We start from the raw sequence: 16,058 nt of genomic DNA, 5'->3' as shown, positions 1-16,058 counted from the left end.
TTTTCTAGGCCTTTTTTCCTCCTTTAGAATGCTGTAATGTGTAGTGAGGACCAGCAGGTGTCATCGATGTAAAGGGAAAGCACTGAGAGAAACGATTCACTCATAGTGACCTAGTTCAGATCTTCTGATTATGAATGCACTTTTAAAAATAGTGTGTTGTTGAAGGTTAGAAAATCTTTTTACTTCAAGTTACATTTGACCTGTCTTCATCTGCTTCAATGCACATCAACGCAGGGTGAATAGTCATTTATTCGCAGTCAGAGGAGGTTCCAGAGTGGCTAAAGCCTCCAGGTCATTAACTTGCTTACCTACTTCTGTTGAGTTTTTATTTGTCAGTATGTAATTGGCATTTGAGAATGAGAATCTTCTTTTATCCACAAGGTAACAGGCAGAAAATTGAGAGCTTTTAAAGCTGTGGAAGTACATTTTGTAGTTAGAGTCTTTGTCACTCCAGAATTTTGTTTTCATTGGTCAAGTCTGTTTGTTTATTTGTATATTTTCGGTAACTGAGCAAAACATTTATTGGCAATACATGAGGATACTTCAAAAAGTTCTTGGTCTTACCTGGAAATACTGGCAAAACTCTCATTTTGGGGCATCTGTATACTATAAAGTCTTATATCACTGTCCACAGAACCTGAAATGTTTGAATCAAACAAACAAAAACAAAACAAAACAGGAAAACCTCAAGCTGGTGTCTCAAAATGTGATCTACTGTGAAGGGATAGCAAAGTTTTGAGACTATATATATATTTTTTTTTTTTTTTTTTTAAATACGCAAAATCTTTCTCCTGTGATGTTTTCTGGTAAACCTGAGAACCTTTTGAAGCAGCCTCGTAGGTCTTTAAACCAGACACTTTAGTCTAAAGTGACTTAAAATCATTCAGTCTTTGCAGGAATAAGACCTAAATGTTAACAAAGATCCCTATAGCAAGGCCAAGCAGAAAACGTGCTTGTCTTCACATTGAGAAATGCAGAAAAAGCCCAAACTAGAATAACTAAGGTTCCCTCAGTCAGTTCAAATATTATTCCACTGAAATGACGCATCAAAACATATCTTTGTTGTTGGCTTATGATACCATGTTGAGAGGATGTGTGGTGGTGGCGCTGGTTTTATGAGTCCTCTGTGACGTCAGAGGCTGTCTGGTCAATCCAGGTGAGGCTGACATCACCTGATGAACTTCGACAGGAACTGCTTTTTTAGTAGTGATTGTAAATAATTAAACATCCTTCCATCCATTAGCTATATGTGCTTTATCCTATGGAGGGTCATGGTGGACTATCCCAGCTGATGCAGGGCAAGAGGCGAGGTACAAATAATTAAACAGCAACCTGCCAATGATTTGAAAACTACATTATCAGCCATTTTAGTAGAATGGTAGTTTAAGGTTGGGCTTGGTTTGTCCAAATGGTTGTGACTAAAACAGACAAACTGAAACGAGTAGTGGAGAATTACTAGACTGATAATCTGGGATAAACGGAAGGGATGTAATCAGCTTCTTTTGTGAACACAGTGACACTGATCGAGAATGAACTTGATGGTTCAACCTGCAGTGCAGAACTTTTGTCTCCCCCTTCTGGCAGCAACAGGGATTACAAAAGCACTGCCAACACATGCTTTATTGTATGCCATTGCTGTTGAAAGCTTTCTTTTTCAGACTTCTCCTTCTGAACACTGAGGTTCTTTTTATCTGGAGCATCAGAAACTTCTCTTCTGTCTAGGTTTCTGTCTGTGCTGTTGTTCCCCTCTTTAGCTCTGTCAAACCAGTGATCACTGATTTATGTGAAACGGAAATGTCATCACAGACATTAGATTTAAAACTCAAGTGTGCTGTAAAATATAAAGAAGTTTACACTTCACTGAGGCTTAATCAGCAGAGTGTGAACTCATTCAGAAAAGGCATTAATGCAACGGACATTAATTCATAAGTAAAAGTTACACACTCCAGCTTTAAGCAATTGGAGTTGAAATCTTTATATGATTATAACCGGAGTTTCTAGTTCAGCACCCTGTTTGCAACCGTCTGGGTCTTCTTCCGTGTTTTGAGAGCGACATCCACCTTTCAGTTTAAAAGTTTGCTGAACAGTATGTGTGCAAAGTAAATTTTGATACTTAGGTGCAGTAAAATATGACTGAAATTTCATTTTGTTGTTACCATGCTGGTCAAAATGACTTTTGATATATGATGAGTTTTTGTGAAATTCCAGAATTATACATAAAAGGTGTACTGACAATATAAAAATGTGATAATTGCTGATATACTGTAATTTAGTATTAATTTAAAATATTCAGATCTATGGTTTAAGCAATCAGGTCTGTATGTCTGCAGGTTTTTAATGAAAAGTCATGGAGGAATTCAATACAATAAGATTTTATTGATTTTCAAATTCACACACATGTTACATATAGAATCTACAAAGGAAACCAAAATAAATAAGTCAGTCGTTTACGATTACATAAAAGCACAGCAGATCTAAGACAGGACTTTAAAGTGTCTGCAGATCTGCTTGTAATCCCTATTCAGAAGCACAAACTTGAATGTAGTTAGCCGTGTTATATAAATCATTCAGAGGGCACACAGATCCAATCTCATAGAAGCAGGCATGAAAGATGAAAAGGGATGACATGCACTTTCAGCATGTATTATAGTGACACAAGTGAAATGAAAAATGTAATCAATTAACCATTAGCTCTCATATGAAATTACATAAAAGCACCTTCCCACTCTTCTTCACAAGTCTATGTTCATTTATAATCAATGGCTGGCTGTCATTCGCTGTGCTGTAAAGACATGCTAACAGCAGCCAGCTGCAGCTTTTAGGAGTCTTTGAAAGCTGATCAAATCAGTATTTTGAAAATATGTTAACAGCAAATAATTCAGGGCCCAGAAAAACATTAATGATTTATCATTTTCATGCTAAAACCAGAAGAATTCAATGTTTCCCAAAATTTCATGCAGTGGAAGAGCCTTTAAAATGTCACAATAATCATAATGCAACAATAAAACTGTTAAATGATGAGTAAATATGTATTTCTTTGCAGATAATGGTGCAGGTATTTTGATATAAGCTTCTGTTCTATTACTTGTTACATGTTTACTTTATTTGATTACGAGCAGTTTTTCTTACCAAAATAACTGATAAATCACACAGTTTTCCACATCTAAAAGTCTCAGTGCCTCTACTGACTTCGTGCCCTGATATCGAATAAACAATGTATAAATTTGTTTAAAATAAGTCCCCAAACTTCTTCTTTATTTACACACAATTCATCCTCAAGACTTTGGCATGCAAGACCAGTTATTTAATCACCCATTTACTTTGACTCACCACTTCGGAAAACTTTCTAAGGCACCAGAAACTCTGTACACATGCAAAACAGCAGACTGTGTTATATAATTCAGAAAGTAAAACTTCCAATAAGTGCAAAAGAGTGTTTAGGAAGCGAGGGTGGCGTGGATTGCAGCTGTACCCATCAGAGAAGGCAGCATCCAGGCTAAATGCAGCGTCCTCACAGCATGTCCCTGCCAGAGTACCGTCTACACTTCTCCTGTTGATCTGTTAAATAGAGAAGACGCTGCTGTGAGACTCACTGTACTTTACTCCTGTTCAGCTAAAGAAACAGTGCATTGATACATTTAAGAGAAAGGAGTTACTGGGAGGAGTAGAAAACTAAAAGGGCTGCTAGTTTACAGTTGTCAGCAGATATCTTTGCAGGGTGATATGTGTGATTACATAAGAGCGCTCTGCAGTCAACCTGAAATACAACAAAAGGCTTCATGAAATATGAACAAGTAGTTTGGACTAAACAATTTGTGTGTTAAATTAAATTTGGGGGCTATCTTTTGTTGATTCACAGGCTTTTCTTCTGTCGTATACATACATATTTTTGCTATTTTTTCAGTTTTAGTTGTATAAGGTATTTCATATTTTATGAAAGCTTTTTCGCTGAAGTGGAAAGCTGGAGAACAGATACTCTGAAGTGCATTAAAACCACTAAAGTTGCAGTAAAAGTGTTACTTTAGACTGAAAATCTTAGACCTCCAAAGGCAAATTTTTAAACACTTGGGGGCAAAGGAAACAAGATGCATCTTTTGGTTGGATAGAGCTAACACTGTTAGCATTTACGTATTTTAGACAACTAGCAATTTCAGAGCAATACTCTTCATTTGGAATTGTGTCTTTTGCCACCTGATACATGAATAAGATTCTAAGATTAGTTGCTTTGTGCTTGGTTTTGGTCTTTACCAACTCCTGAAGGAAACATTGAGCTCTTTAGCTGATAAAAGCTCCACAAAGTCCACCTACTCACAGCTAACTGTCTGCTGTTAGGACTGAGCTGGTGGCATGCAGTGGGTTTTTAAGGCTTTAAAAAATTATTATTATTTTTTTTTTTTTTTTTTTTTTTTACAGAAAATCGATTCTGGAAACAATGCGGACGAGAGTTTGAAGAGATTGAAGCAAAACAAGGCATTCATTGATGCAAATTTTACATGCATATATATCATTTGATGCATTATGAGTACCAGTATTAATGTTACAATATGGTTTATATTGACTTTAATGAAGATGAAAACCAGAGGAACAATAGAGATGCAAAGCTAATATGCTCATTATGCTGCATTATATAATTTTATAGATAGCAGATAAACACAGATTATTTACAAATAAAAATGCAGCTATCTTACAGCCTTCACACAGGAACCTGCCACCATTCTGGTTGCACAGGGGATGAATAATGTCTTTCTTACCTAACAGCACTTGCTCAACTTCCTCACTCTCCTCTACAGCGACAGGTTTCAGCAGCAGGGCAAAGATTACAGCAATGCCTATCACCTGCGAACAACAAGCCACAGACAAATGTAGTGAAGACCCTTTTAAATATATTGCAATAATCTAGCAGAAGCAACCTGCCTTTACACACACATTACCCAATAATTAGAGTAAAACAATGCAGGTTTTAGATAAAATTCATTTACTTTTGAAGAGGATTCATTTGATGCATTTAAAGTAGGGATGTTGGCATAAAATATTAGCATAAAAATGTAATATTGGTCAATGTCGTTATCGTTTTTTTGGGGTTTTTTTTTGCCTATCACGAAAATCGCTAAAATAATGCCTGGATTTCATCGGCATTTACCGGTGCGCAAATGTTGGCATCATCAAACTATAGACTCATAGAGGGAGAGAGAGTGTGAACTGTTGTTTGAGACAATTAAAAATAAATAAATCTGGCATTTTTTCCATAACTAAAGAAGAAGTAGTTTTCTCATTTTGCACAGACATGTTTACATTTGGAAAGCCTTGTTGCATTTGAGAATGTGTCCAATGGGGCATCACAATAAAATTAAGAATGATGTGTTGATTCCATGACAGAAGATATGTGATGTTACCTAAAATTAGTTGAATAGTCCATATATATCAGTACTGGTATCGGTATCGGTTGATATCGGAATCAGAAATTGAGAGTTGGACAATATCGGTATATCGGTTATTGGCAAAAAAGCCAATATCGGACATCCCTACTTTAAAGTGTTTGTGTCTCCACCCACCTTCAGAGGCTGCAGTATGAAGATGCTCTGGAAAAGCGAGAGGCCCAGAGACATGACCCACTTGATGGACTTTTCTTTGCCATACTGAAAGCCGTACAACAGGGTGAAGTAAGTAGATATGGCACTGATGGACAGCAACAGGAACCAGCCCAGGAACACACACCACCAGGGCAGCCAGCAGCCCACCGACTTCTTCTTCTTCGTCTTCACAGGAGGCGGGCTGCACCAAGAACAGGTGGAGTACAGAAGACAAGACATTCCAGTAAAATAAAAGCAGTAATAGTGAGCTATTTACTGATAATTTTGTTTTCGTGTTGGCTAGTGCTGACCAGGAGGCCAGGTGGCAGCTGAAGACCATCTCAGCTTTGCGAACCAGCAGGTTGGTGAGGCTGAGGACTTGCTGGTATTCCTGTACACTCGGGAAGTGTTTTGCATCCAGTTTCTCCAGACACATGAGGAGGTGACTCAGACCAGCCAGGAGGAACTTGCTGCAGTAAACCAAGTGGAGGTCACTCTGAGTCTCCCCTGTGACAGTTTAAGATACAGATCAGTGTGTAATAACTGTACATTTTACTGTGCAGCATTTCCCTGCAAAAGCTTGAACTTTCTGTTTTTAAGAAAAAAGGTGTATGTTTGTCCTCGTTACACATAACAGAAAAGTGCAGAAGGAAATTATGCATCTAAAACTACAAATTTAAATAAAAATGCATGGGTGTGAGTAGTGTGCTATGAGTGAAACGATGGCCTTTAAACGAGAAGTCTGGCAATATTCTATTGTCTCAGCATCAACATCAGTAACTCACACTGTTGCTCTGACTGACATGCTTCCTCATTATTCTGAACTTGAGCACTCGGGTATTGTTTTAAATTAGTCCGCTGCTTTGAATATTCACTAGTCCACTAGGTCTGCAACTGCAAATTCTCCCCTAAAAATGCACCATTTGCTCATGTTTAAACATGTTTCCAGAAAATCTGCATTGCATTGTTGTTTTAGGGATGAAATTAACCTTTTTAAAAATTAAAGTATTTATGACCCCCTTTTCAAAATTCATGTCTTAAGGAAATAATTGGCGAACAGCGAAGACTAACAGGCTGAAAATGTTGGGAAGTGTTGAGAGAAACTGTCCATTGTCTTGGTTTGGTCTTTGAATGGGATGCATTGATAAAAAAAAAAATATATATATATATACAATTTTGCTTTCAAACTTGTATTGATCAGGATATATTTATGCTCTAATAGGACAGCTTAATGCTGTTTAACAGAAGAAACACTTGACTGTCTTTTTCATCCACTTTATCAAGTCAGGCTAATGGAAGGTGTTTAATGTTTACTATGTTTTATTTAAATATGAACAAGATGATACAAAAACTACCTTGCATATTCTGGAGAAATGTGTGCAATCTGTCCAACGCAGGACAGAGGTGATCAGCAGACTCCAGTCTCTGTATCTCTAATATCTTGTTTCTCGAACTCCCACTCACTAAAGAAACTAATTCCTCTGTATTCTAATAGGGAAGAACAACAAATACCAAATTATGCATATATGCTATTTTATCAGCTACATAGAAAAATGTATATTATAAAATAAATATACAGACATCAAGCCACACAGCTTTCTTGAAATGACTACAGCTTAAACTGAACACAAAACATTTTTCTGCTCTTACAAGGTCAGTGATGAGGCAGGTATACTTCATCAGATAAATGCACAAAACAAGTAATCACAGAAATGACATAACGCAAAACAAACCTTCAGAACACTTGGCAGAGTAACTGCGGCGGGCCTGAAGTTTTCTTCAGAGTTGTCTTTTTTCGTTTTGGAAAGGATACGAGGCCGGATGCTTCGGAAGATAGTGATGATGAGAATGTTGATTGGGAACATGAGGAGGCCGCTCTCCACTCCCACCACGATCTCCTGCCAAGTGATGTGCAGTGAACCTGGACCGATTTGAAAAGGAGAACATAATGTTCAACTAAAAAACAGGTCCAGCCATTAACATCCAAACACTGCAGCATCAGGTAGTCCCATCAGTCCCTATTATAACGCCTAATAAAGATATATTGTTGTTTTTTTTTTTATAGTTTACACTTACAAAAAAATACTAAATGTTTTGGTAATAAAAAGAATTCCCCTTTTGTTTTTCAACAATGGATCATTATCAAATTAATTTGTCTTTTTGACAAGAACTTACAAAAAAGGTTCTGTCATGTCAAAGTGAAAGCAGATTACTGTAAGGTAATATTGATAAATTAAAAATTGCACGGAGGAGGGGATAATTATAATAGGAAATCACCTATTTTACATTTTATGTTTTTAGGCAATAGGCACTACTTTGTACAAATCTGTTTTCGCTTTGACAACTGCGTAGATCTGTACATTCGAGAATTATATCTTAGCTCTTTCAAGGCATGATGAATGGATTTTTTTCGTTGACGCACAGAGATGAGTTGTTAGAGGTTTAAAAATTTGTGAATTAATACCAGGAACTTCAGCCATACAGATCGCTGAAATCTTTCATATGATATGACAACTTCCTCAAAAAACAGAGTTAAATGCCATGTTCATGCATTTTAATAAAATAAACAATTACTTCATTTAATCTTACCTACTAAAACCACACGCTGAGTTGGATTTGTATTTAAATATTGACCATTCATCCATTTGGTGATGTTTTATTTTATTTTAGCTAACAGTGTTTAGGGACCAGTGTAAAATGTAGACTCTAACACACACACCTAGGTACACAAAGATGCAGGGGCTGTGTTGATGTAGAACCACTATAAGCAGTACTTTCTTCCCTACATTCCATGTTCCGTTCAATTACTGCTGCAATTACTGCACTGATGCTTCTATAGTTTAACATGTTTCAGTTACACATGTGAAAGCAGAGGCGTCAAAAGATAACAGAACAATTAACATGTTAATCAAATTACATGTTCCGCTTCAGCTCACATGCTGGCTTCAACTTTTGACCTTTAATCCAAACCATTGAAACCTAAAGATATATTACGTTTTAGATATTTTAGATAATATTTGGTCAAGGACCTAATATTAGGTGTAAGACCGAGCTAAAATAACTGAAAAACTCTCCAGTCACCTAATGAGAAGAGCACTGGTGAGCTGGCATCTACAGGAATGTTCCAGAAGGCGATATTGATGGCCATGGTGCAGAGGAGGAGGCTCATGCAGCAGGAAACCCTCTGGGCTCGAGTGAACGGACTGCGTGAAGGAGGATCTACTATGGACACCCAGATGTGTTCATCCCTGAAGCCAGTTGAGGTTCTGCTCTGGAAAATGTTCCTAACAGAGAAAATAGATGCTAATCGGTTAACACAACATTCTTAGGAGCCGGGATAGTTTATTTCAGCAATGCAAAAGTGCCCAAACTCTGACCTGAAGCTGGCAATCTCGTTGTTCTTTGCAGCGTTGAAGGTTTTCTTGGTCAAGCCTTCTCCTCGGTCCGAACTCAGCCAGCAGTTACAAAAGAACTGATACACATGGTGTGTCTGGAGGTCTTGTACGGTCACCTTGCTTATATACCTTTTTATTGAGAAAATAATAAATATTTCATATTAACCATATGGGTAATTCCAAGTAAGAAAAGCAAATGTTTATCGTTTAGCTACACAAGGAAGTGTCGCAAGCTGAGAGCACCAAATGACAGCAAAATGTAAAGACATCTATATCCATATTATGTATGTTATGCATTTTACTTTGATGTTTTCATTTATCTGTACAAAGAGGTTTATTGCCTGCAGCTACGGCCAGTATTGGAATGGGACAAAACTACGACAAAGAAATCATGATATTATCATATCATACCATGAGCAAAGATAGAATCAACCTTTGATGCCGCATTGGTCATAGTGTCTTATTGAAACTGCAGTTGCCCAAAGCATTTCATGCAATTCAAATCCTATTTCTATATTATAGTAGAGCTTATATCTATCTCCTGCAAACGTGTGCATTTGCATGCATGCAGTGTGCTCACGGTGTATAACAAGACGTGGTAACAAGGTTGTGCTAAATGATGAGGCAGGCCTGACATTTCAAGGTGTCACTTTGTTCCTCAAAGTCAGACAAGAACGCCAACAAATGTGACCTGTACAAAGCCCTGACAACTATGATTACAGACTTACACTGACACCTGCCAGATAGACACATGTCCAGGGCAGAGCTGAATCAATCCAAGCATAAAAACACACAATGTGTAAGAAAAACTTCACTTAAAAATTACATAAAACTAGAGGTATGCCATCTCCAAGCAGCTACCATGGACAGCTTTGGTTAATTGGTGTTTCTGTATATGAGGGGATAAAGGAATTTTTTTTTTTTTATTGGAGGCACTGTGCTCTCATCTCATGAGGTAGTAAATGCATAATTGGTCACTGAAATATACTCAGCATCTAAAGTACCATGATGGGTGACCTCCAGTGTTGTCGTGCTGCAGCCTGACGTTTCGTACTTCTCCCAGTGGGAAGGGTGTGGCCAACACGAACATATCCACCGCTCCTCGCTCAAACACCGGCTTGTCAGGATCCGTGAGGTTGTGTATGGTGCTCTCTCCCTCCGCGCCAATCAGCTTCACCGTGACCTGCAGAAAAGCGCAGCATACTGGTAAAATAACTCTGGATACATGCATCAGTGACCCAGACAGTGGAGGACCACACTAGTTTGGTCTATACACTACAAATTGTGTATACTTGCCATACGAGTTTTGTACAATTTTCTCAAACAAACCATAGATTTAGAATCCTGTCCAACCTGGTTTCCATTTATTTTGGTACCTTTTGAAATGAACTAAAACTAGCATTTGATAACTGAGCATTTGTTTGCTATGTGTGATTAAGAATATTCTGGAACACATAATCCTTCAGATATCATAAATTTAACCCCCCATTTTTTTTAATACCGCTGCCACTATGCCATTATGATGCATTCAAGTGTCAATAGGAAGTTCTGACATCAGAGACTTGTTAAATGGCCGAAAACAACATTCACTAATTTATCAACTTTTTTTGAAAACATTAGTCAGGTCTGTACTTATAAGGACCATTTGAGGTGATTTGCTTGCTCTATTCTTCTCCTAAAACAAACCAAAAAAACTGCTCTTTAGGGACAAAACGAGGCACATTATTCTTTTCACAATTGCCATATTTGCCTTATGTGCACCTTCTGGATTGGATGAGGCTTTGAGTCAAAATTTTAAAACACTCCTTGCTTCCCTCCTTTTAGTGTAAATGTTTAGCATCATCTATATTAATATTGTAACTTGAACCGAAGCCTCTGGCTGTTTGAAACAGAAACAATAATTAATCTGAATTCTGCAAATCTGTGAAAACATGCAAAACAATCAGCAGTTCTTTGTGTCAAATTGTAACTAAATACAGAGATTAATCGATGAGCAGTTTTAATTTCTTAGAAGAAATAATATTTTAAAAAGAAATAAATCACAACTCTGTCATTTAAAGAAGACTCTTACATTAGCAGAGGTCCCAGCGCCTTTGCGATGCCCAGTTTGAACACCAATCAGGTAGTTATACTGAGCACCAGCGTGATTGTCTTCCAGCAGTGTCATCTTCCGCTGATAATGCAAAATAAAACATTGTGGTGCATGAATGTGTTATTTTCCAAACGAAGTGTCCACCGTTCAAAAATGACAGTCAGGACATTCTGGTTTAACGCTGGGAGGTGATGTAAATAGTTCAGTGTGTGGTTTTCTGATGTGACCTGCTAAGTTTCTACTCATCTGTACATTAGAACAGTGCATGGTGGGCTGAAACCTCACATAAAGACTGCTGTATGAGGCCTTTCAGAGGAGACCGACCTTAGAGCGCGCCCTGCGATCAGCATAGCAAGCCCACAGCAGAGTGATCAGGTAGAGGCCAAAGAAAGCACACAGCAGGGCCAGGACCACGAAATTCTCATTCACAGTGGCGAACAGCTCGGCTGTGCGAGATACGTCAACATAGTTCGGCATCACGAAGAAGGAGGTCCCAAACAGGGTGAGGTGGTTACACAGACACTGAGTTCGCTCTGGGGTGCTTCTGTCTCCGACCTAAGAGGAAAACAGCACATCACTCTCTGCTATGAAGCAATACAGCCACATTATCCAACTTTATCCTTGTGCAACCTTACCACGCAGCCAGCAGTGCTCCATTTCACCTTGTCTACGTCCCAGTACAAACACTTGCTCATAAAAGAAGTGATCTTCAGTGTCAAACCTGGCACCCATGTGGAATTGTGGAGTCTGGCATCAATATACCAGGTCCCAGGTGTATAACGTATCATCTGTGGGGTCATCACAAAGCGGTAGCCTCCTGAAACAAGAATTTGCAAATATATGATTTTATACTCCAAGAACCAACGGAATGAATCTTCTTGCAGTCACAGTGGATGTAAAATCATCAATCAAATCATAAATGTTAAACTCAACTAGAATGTGACAGAAATCGGGTCACATAGGAAGACCAATATGCTAGAGGAGGTAGCTACCTTTGTGGGTCAAGATGGTTGGGTTGCTGGAATTAGAGGCAGGAGGTGATCCGAGAGCATATGTCACAGCCAGTGACACGTCGATGTTGGGTTCCACAGTGACGATAACGGTCATATATGGGTCTGTGATGTTGATTTGAGTCACTGATTTTGTGTTTTTTTCCAACACAGCAGTGGTATTCGGCAGTGCAGAAGCATTAGGACGAGGCATAAAGATCTGGAGGAGAAAGAAAGTATAGCACCTTGATAAGAACGTCAGACTGCAGGTGTTTGTGCTCAACAACAAGCTTTGCAATATTCACAGTTAGGAAAAGGAACCATCAGGGTTTTTTTTTTCATAGCCCTCTTTTTGTAAAGTGAGCCTCCCAGTATGAGTCACTGTTTATTTTTCTTCATATGTACATTCAATTAAACTCCTGCCTTGAATTACGTGTTGTCATGTGTAGTTTTGTGAGGATAAATCTACTACAATGATCAAAGACAGACATTTTTTTTAATGAAAATGGTTATAAAAGAAATACTGGCATATGTAGTGTTGCCAATTTTGCCTCAAAAATGTGGCTAAATAGGCAAAATGGACGATTAATTAGAGTTTATTTGTCTCGCCTTTGACTTTAATAGCAATACGCATCATTCGTAGTAGAGATGGAGGCTTGAAAGTCCCAATATGTAATTTATATAACATGATTTTCATAATTTTTGGACTATAGCACTAATTAAAAGATTTGGGATGTCATAACAATAAAACAATACATATTTTCTGATTCACAGTAGTTGCGGATTCCAAGCATTTTAACCTCATTGCAAAGTAGAAACTTTATATTTTGTATTTTTTTTCTCAATTTTACATCTGCCATTACCATATTTGCATTTCCAGGAGGCATCATAGTGCTGAATTGCTTGCAAAAAAAAGTGTCACCTAAAGTAAACAGAGCTAGAATTCTGATGACACAGTACCCGGTTTTCATGTTGACTTTACCTCAATCATCTCTGACAGGTTTTGCACCTTAACGTCTGACTTTCCATGGCTAAGCAACACGCTGCAAAGAGTTCCTGTTATGTTGTCATCAGATGGATGAGGGTTAACTGAGAAAGTGGCAAACTAAAAAGGAGAAAAGCTTTGTTGAAAAGGCTGTAGACAACAGCAAAGATGCAAACACACGTGATATCAATAACAACACACACTGACCTGAGTGGTGATCGGGCCCGACGTTCCAAGGTGTGGACTCAATGCTTCAAATGAGGGTAGCTTAATGTATTCACCATCTTTCTCTGAACCCAGCACTTGATTGCCGAGTTCAGCCGGTTTCAAGCTGATGGGAAAGAAAATCAAATTTGTATCTAACAGTTTTTAAAGACAAGTGATAATCTGAAACAAAAACACTAACCTGTGCTGATAAATGGTGCCTGTTGGGTACTTGAAAACTGTCTTTTTAGTACCCATCAGGACAGAAAGTTGCCGAAAAACCTCAATGACATCCTCAAACAAGGACTAGGAAGGAAAAATGCGGCATCACATGACTGTGGTAGCTAAAGCAGTAACATGGCACTGTGTGCAGGTGGGTGATGCTATATAGTTACGTGATTTTACCTCATGGTTCGGGTTGACATCAGCATCACATTTTGCCATTGAGAGAGACAGGATGGCAGAGCAACAGTTGTAAATGTGCATGATGACGTCATTGTTTTCTAGAGCAAATTCTGGAGTCAGTCGTTGAGTGCCGTTTATCAAGTACTGAACAAATTTGTCCTGTGAGAATGAGAACCACACAAAATTTAGCATGATATAACATACGGACACCAGAAAACTCACATAAATAATGCAACTACTTTGACATAGATTCCACAGGCTTTCCAGAATAAAGGTACAGACCCTGTTGTTATCTGTCGGCTCCCCAGGAGTTGTTTCCATTCGCAGTAGTTCTTTGTCTGCTTCCTGTTTCACAAAAACAGCACTTGTAAAATTTGAGGTATAATTAACAAAAGTTCATTTTCTCTTCAATTTAACACTCTTCATAACTCACAAGTCAAAGAGGATGTATGTAAAATTAGTGAGACTTCTCTCACCTCGAGTAGCTTGGTAATGTTCGCGATATTCGCACCCATAAGGTTTACATCCCTCTTGGGCCCTGAAATCAAAGTGTGTTTGAAAAGTGGAGAAAGAAAAAGCGGAAGACACATAAACTCACTTTTATGGGTGCTGAAATTAAAGAAAAATAATATTTCAATCTAACTTACGAGATCTGGTTGCATGACTGGACGTCACTGTATTCTGCAAAGAGAACATATGCAAATTAGGTCTGAAGGTTTACATGACTTCTTACTGATTAAATGTGTGAAACTGTGTCTCTTACCGATGCGTTTGATGGACGCCGCAGAACTTTAAAACAAGAGTGACACTCTTCACTAACAGCATATTAATATAAAGTGGAAATTAAATGATGATAAAAATCAATCAGTTGTTATGAATGAAAGAAGAGAGGAAAACATGCAGCGTTAAAGCAGTGACTTGGACGTACTGTGGGTGCAGAGGAAGCCTCGTCTCCGGTTGCAGTCAGAGGTTTTGAGCTGGAGAGGATTCAGCTTCATGTATGTGCAGAAGTCCTTTGAAACGCCACCATTTACTGCTAAGTAAGAAACAAATGTGTGCAAACAAACACACAGCATGAGGGAAGCTCACTTTTTGAGACATCGATTTCAGGTGCCATTGCCTACTGAGAACAATCATTAGGACTTAACAATTAAGTGTATCAATTGATCTGCCAATTACTTTTCAGACAAATCAAAAGAGAGTAAAAGAAATCCATCGCAAGTTCTCAGAACTTCTGTGTAAGGTCTCGCCATTGCTTGTTTTGTCCAATAAATTATTCAAACTCTCATATCTTGGAAGTTGAAAGAACATACTTGACATTTTTGCCTGCTAATTGTTTCTCTATCTATCTATCTATCTATCTATCTATCTATCTATCTATCTATCTATCTATCTATCTATCTATCTATCCATCCATCCATCCATCCATCCATCCATCCATCCATCCATCCATCCATCCATCCATCCATCCATCCATCCATCCATCCATCTATCTATCTAAATGAATTATCAAACTTGTCTGCAAATTTATTTTATTTTGATGCATAGAAAATATTCAAATCCTCCAAAGGAAAGCATTCAAAAATATTGAAATCCACTTTGTGTTCACACCACAAACATTCAAATGAAACCCAGCCTTACTCATGGCATGAGAAAGTCATCAGCTTTCTTTAGGCTCACGAGATAATTCTGTTACTATGTTTTCTGTTTCTCATGTGTGCCTTTTCCTTCTAATTGAAAAACCTTCATCCACAATACCTCTACTGAAGAACCAAATCAAACAACCTGAAAGTCTTAATTTATTTTTTTATTTTTGCCCAAGCTGTACATCTCTGCATGTAAAGGCCATAACAGAGGGGATGAAATACACAATTTTTGATTTTAAAGATCACAAGCCAAAGAGACAATAAATTGCAATAGAATAAAATACCACAATAAAACAAAAGCCACTCACTTGTAGTGGGTCTCTGGACAGCTCCTCTGACTCCCTCTCCAACCCACCAAGTGAAGTTTTCAGTGTTTTTCTCTCTGCTGATGCCGTTCAGGAAGGTTTTGATGGGGCTGTTGATCAGCTTCAGGAGTTCTCCTTCTTGCTCCTCACAGCTGCTTCTGGCTTCAGACCAAGTGTACGACTCATTAATGAACTCAAAGCAGGCATTTTTGAAAACAAATTCACACTTGCATTGATGACAGGCCTCAGACTTTTCAGGTGCGAATAGAAATCCAACTGTAATCCACAAAAAGACGGATGCTCGAACAAACGTATCCATTGTTTTGATAAAGCACAGAGCCAAAGCACATAGTGCTGTAGGGACTGTGGCTGGAACAACAACTGAGCAAGGACACTTGGATCTGTCACATGGAAATTAGAGAGCTTTCTCCAGAAAAACTCTGCATATGTTCCCAGTCCATTAGGAA

General features: G+C 38.2%; 1 protein-coding gene across 1 annotated transcript; it reads right to left on the bottom strand.

Annotated features, from left to right (window-relative positions):
• Positions 1-2,356: 2,356 nt before the first annotated feature.
• On the bottom strand, positions 2,357-15,953 carry LOC118471428 (polycystic kidney disease protein 1-like 2). Its single transcript, XM_035955972.2, has 23 exons — positions 15,595-15,953; positions 14,569-14,676; positions 14,404-14,429; positions 14,288-14,321; positions 14,117-14,178; positions 13,923-13,985; positions 13,641-13,799; positions 13,438-13,541; positions 13,239-13,362; positions 13,029-13,151; positions 12,050-12,266; positions 11,693-11,874; positions 11,382-11,612; positions 11,037-11,138; positions 9,970-10,148; positions 8,948-9,094; positions 8,652-8,854; positions 7,304-7,491; positions 6,926-7,058; positions 5,882-6,077; positions 5,553-5,772; positions 4,752-4,836; positions 2,357-3,558 (listed from the first exon to the last, which is right to left on the bottom strand). The coding sequence occupies exons 1-23, from the start codon at positions 15,908-15,910 to the stop codon at positions 3,512-3,514; spliced, it is 3,249 nt and encodes a 1,082-aa protein (XP_035811865.2). The 5' UTR covers positions 15,911-15,953; the 3' UTR covers positions 2,357-3,511.
• Between the last annotated feature and the right edge of the window lie 105 nt (positions 15,954-16,058).

Source organism: Amphiprion ocellaris, chromosome 1 (genome assembly GCF_022539595.1).
Source record: "Amphiprion ocellaris isolate individual 3 ecotype Okinawa chromosome 1, ASM2253959v1, whole genome shotgun sequence".
Lineage (NCBI taxonomy): Eukaryota > Metazoa > Chordata > Actinopteri > Pomacentridae > Amphiprion > Amphiprion ocellaris.
This window is presented reverse-complemented; position numbering and strand designations above follow the sequence as displayed.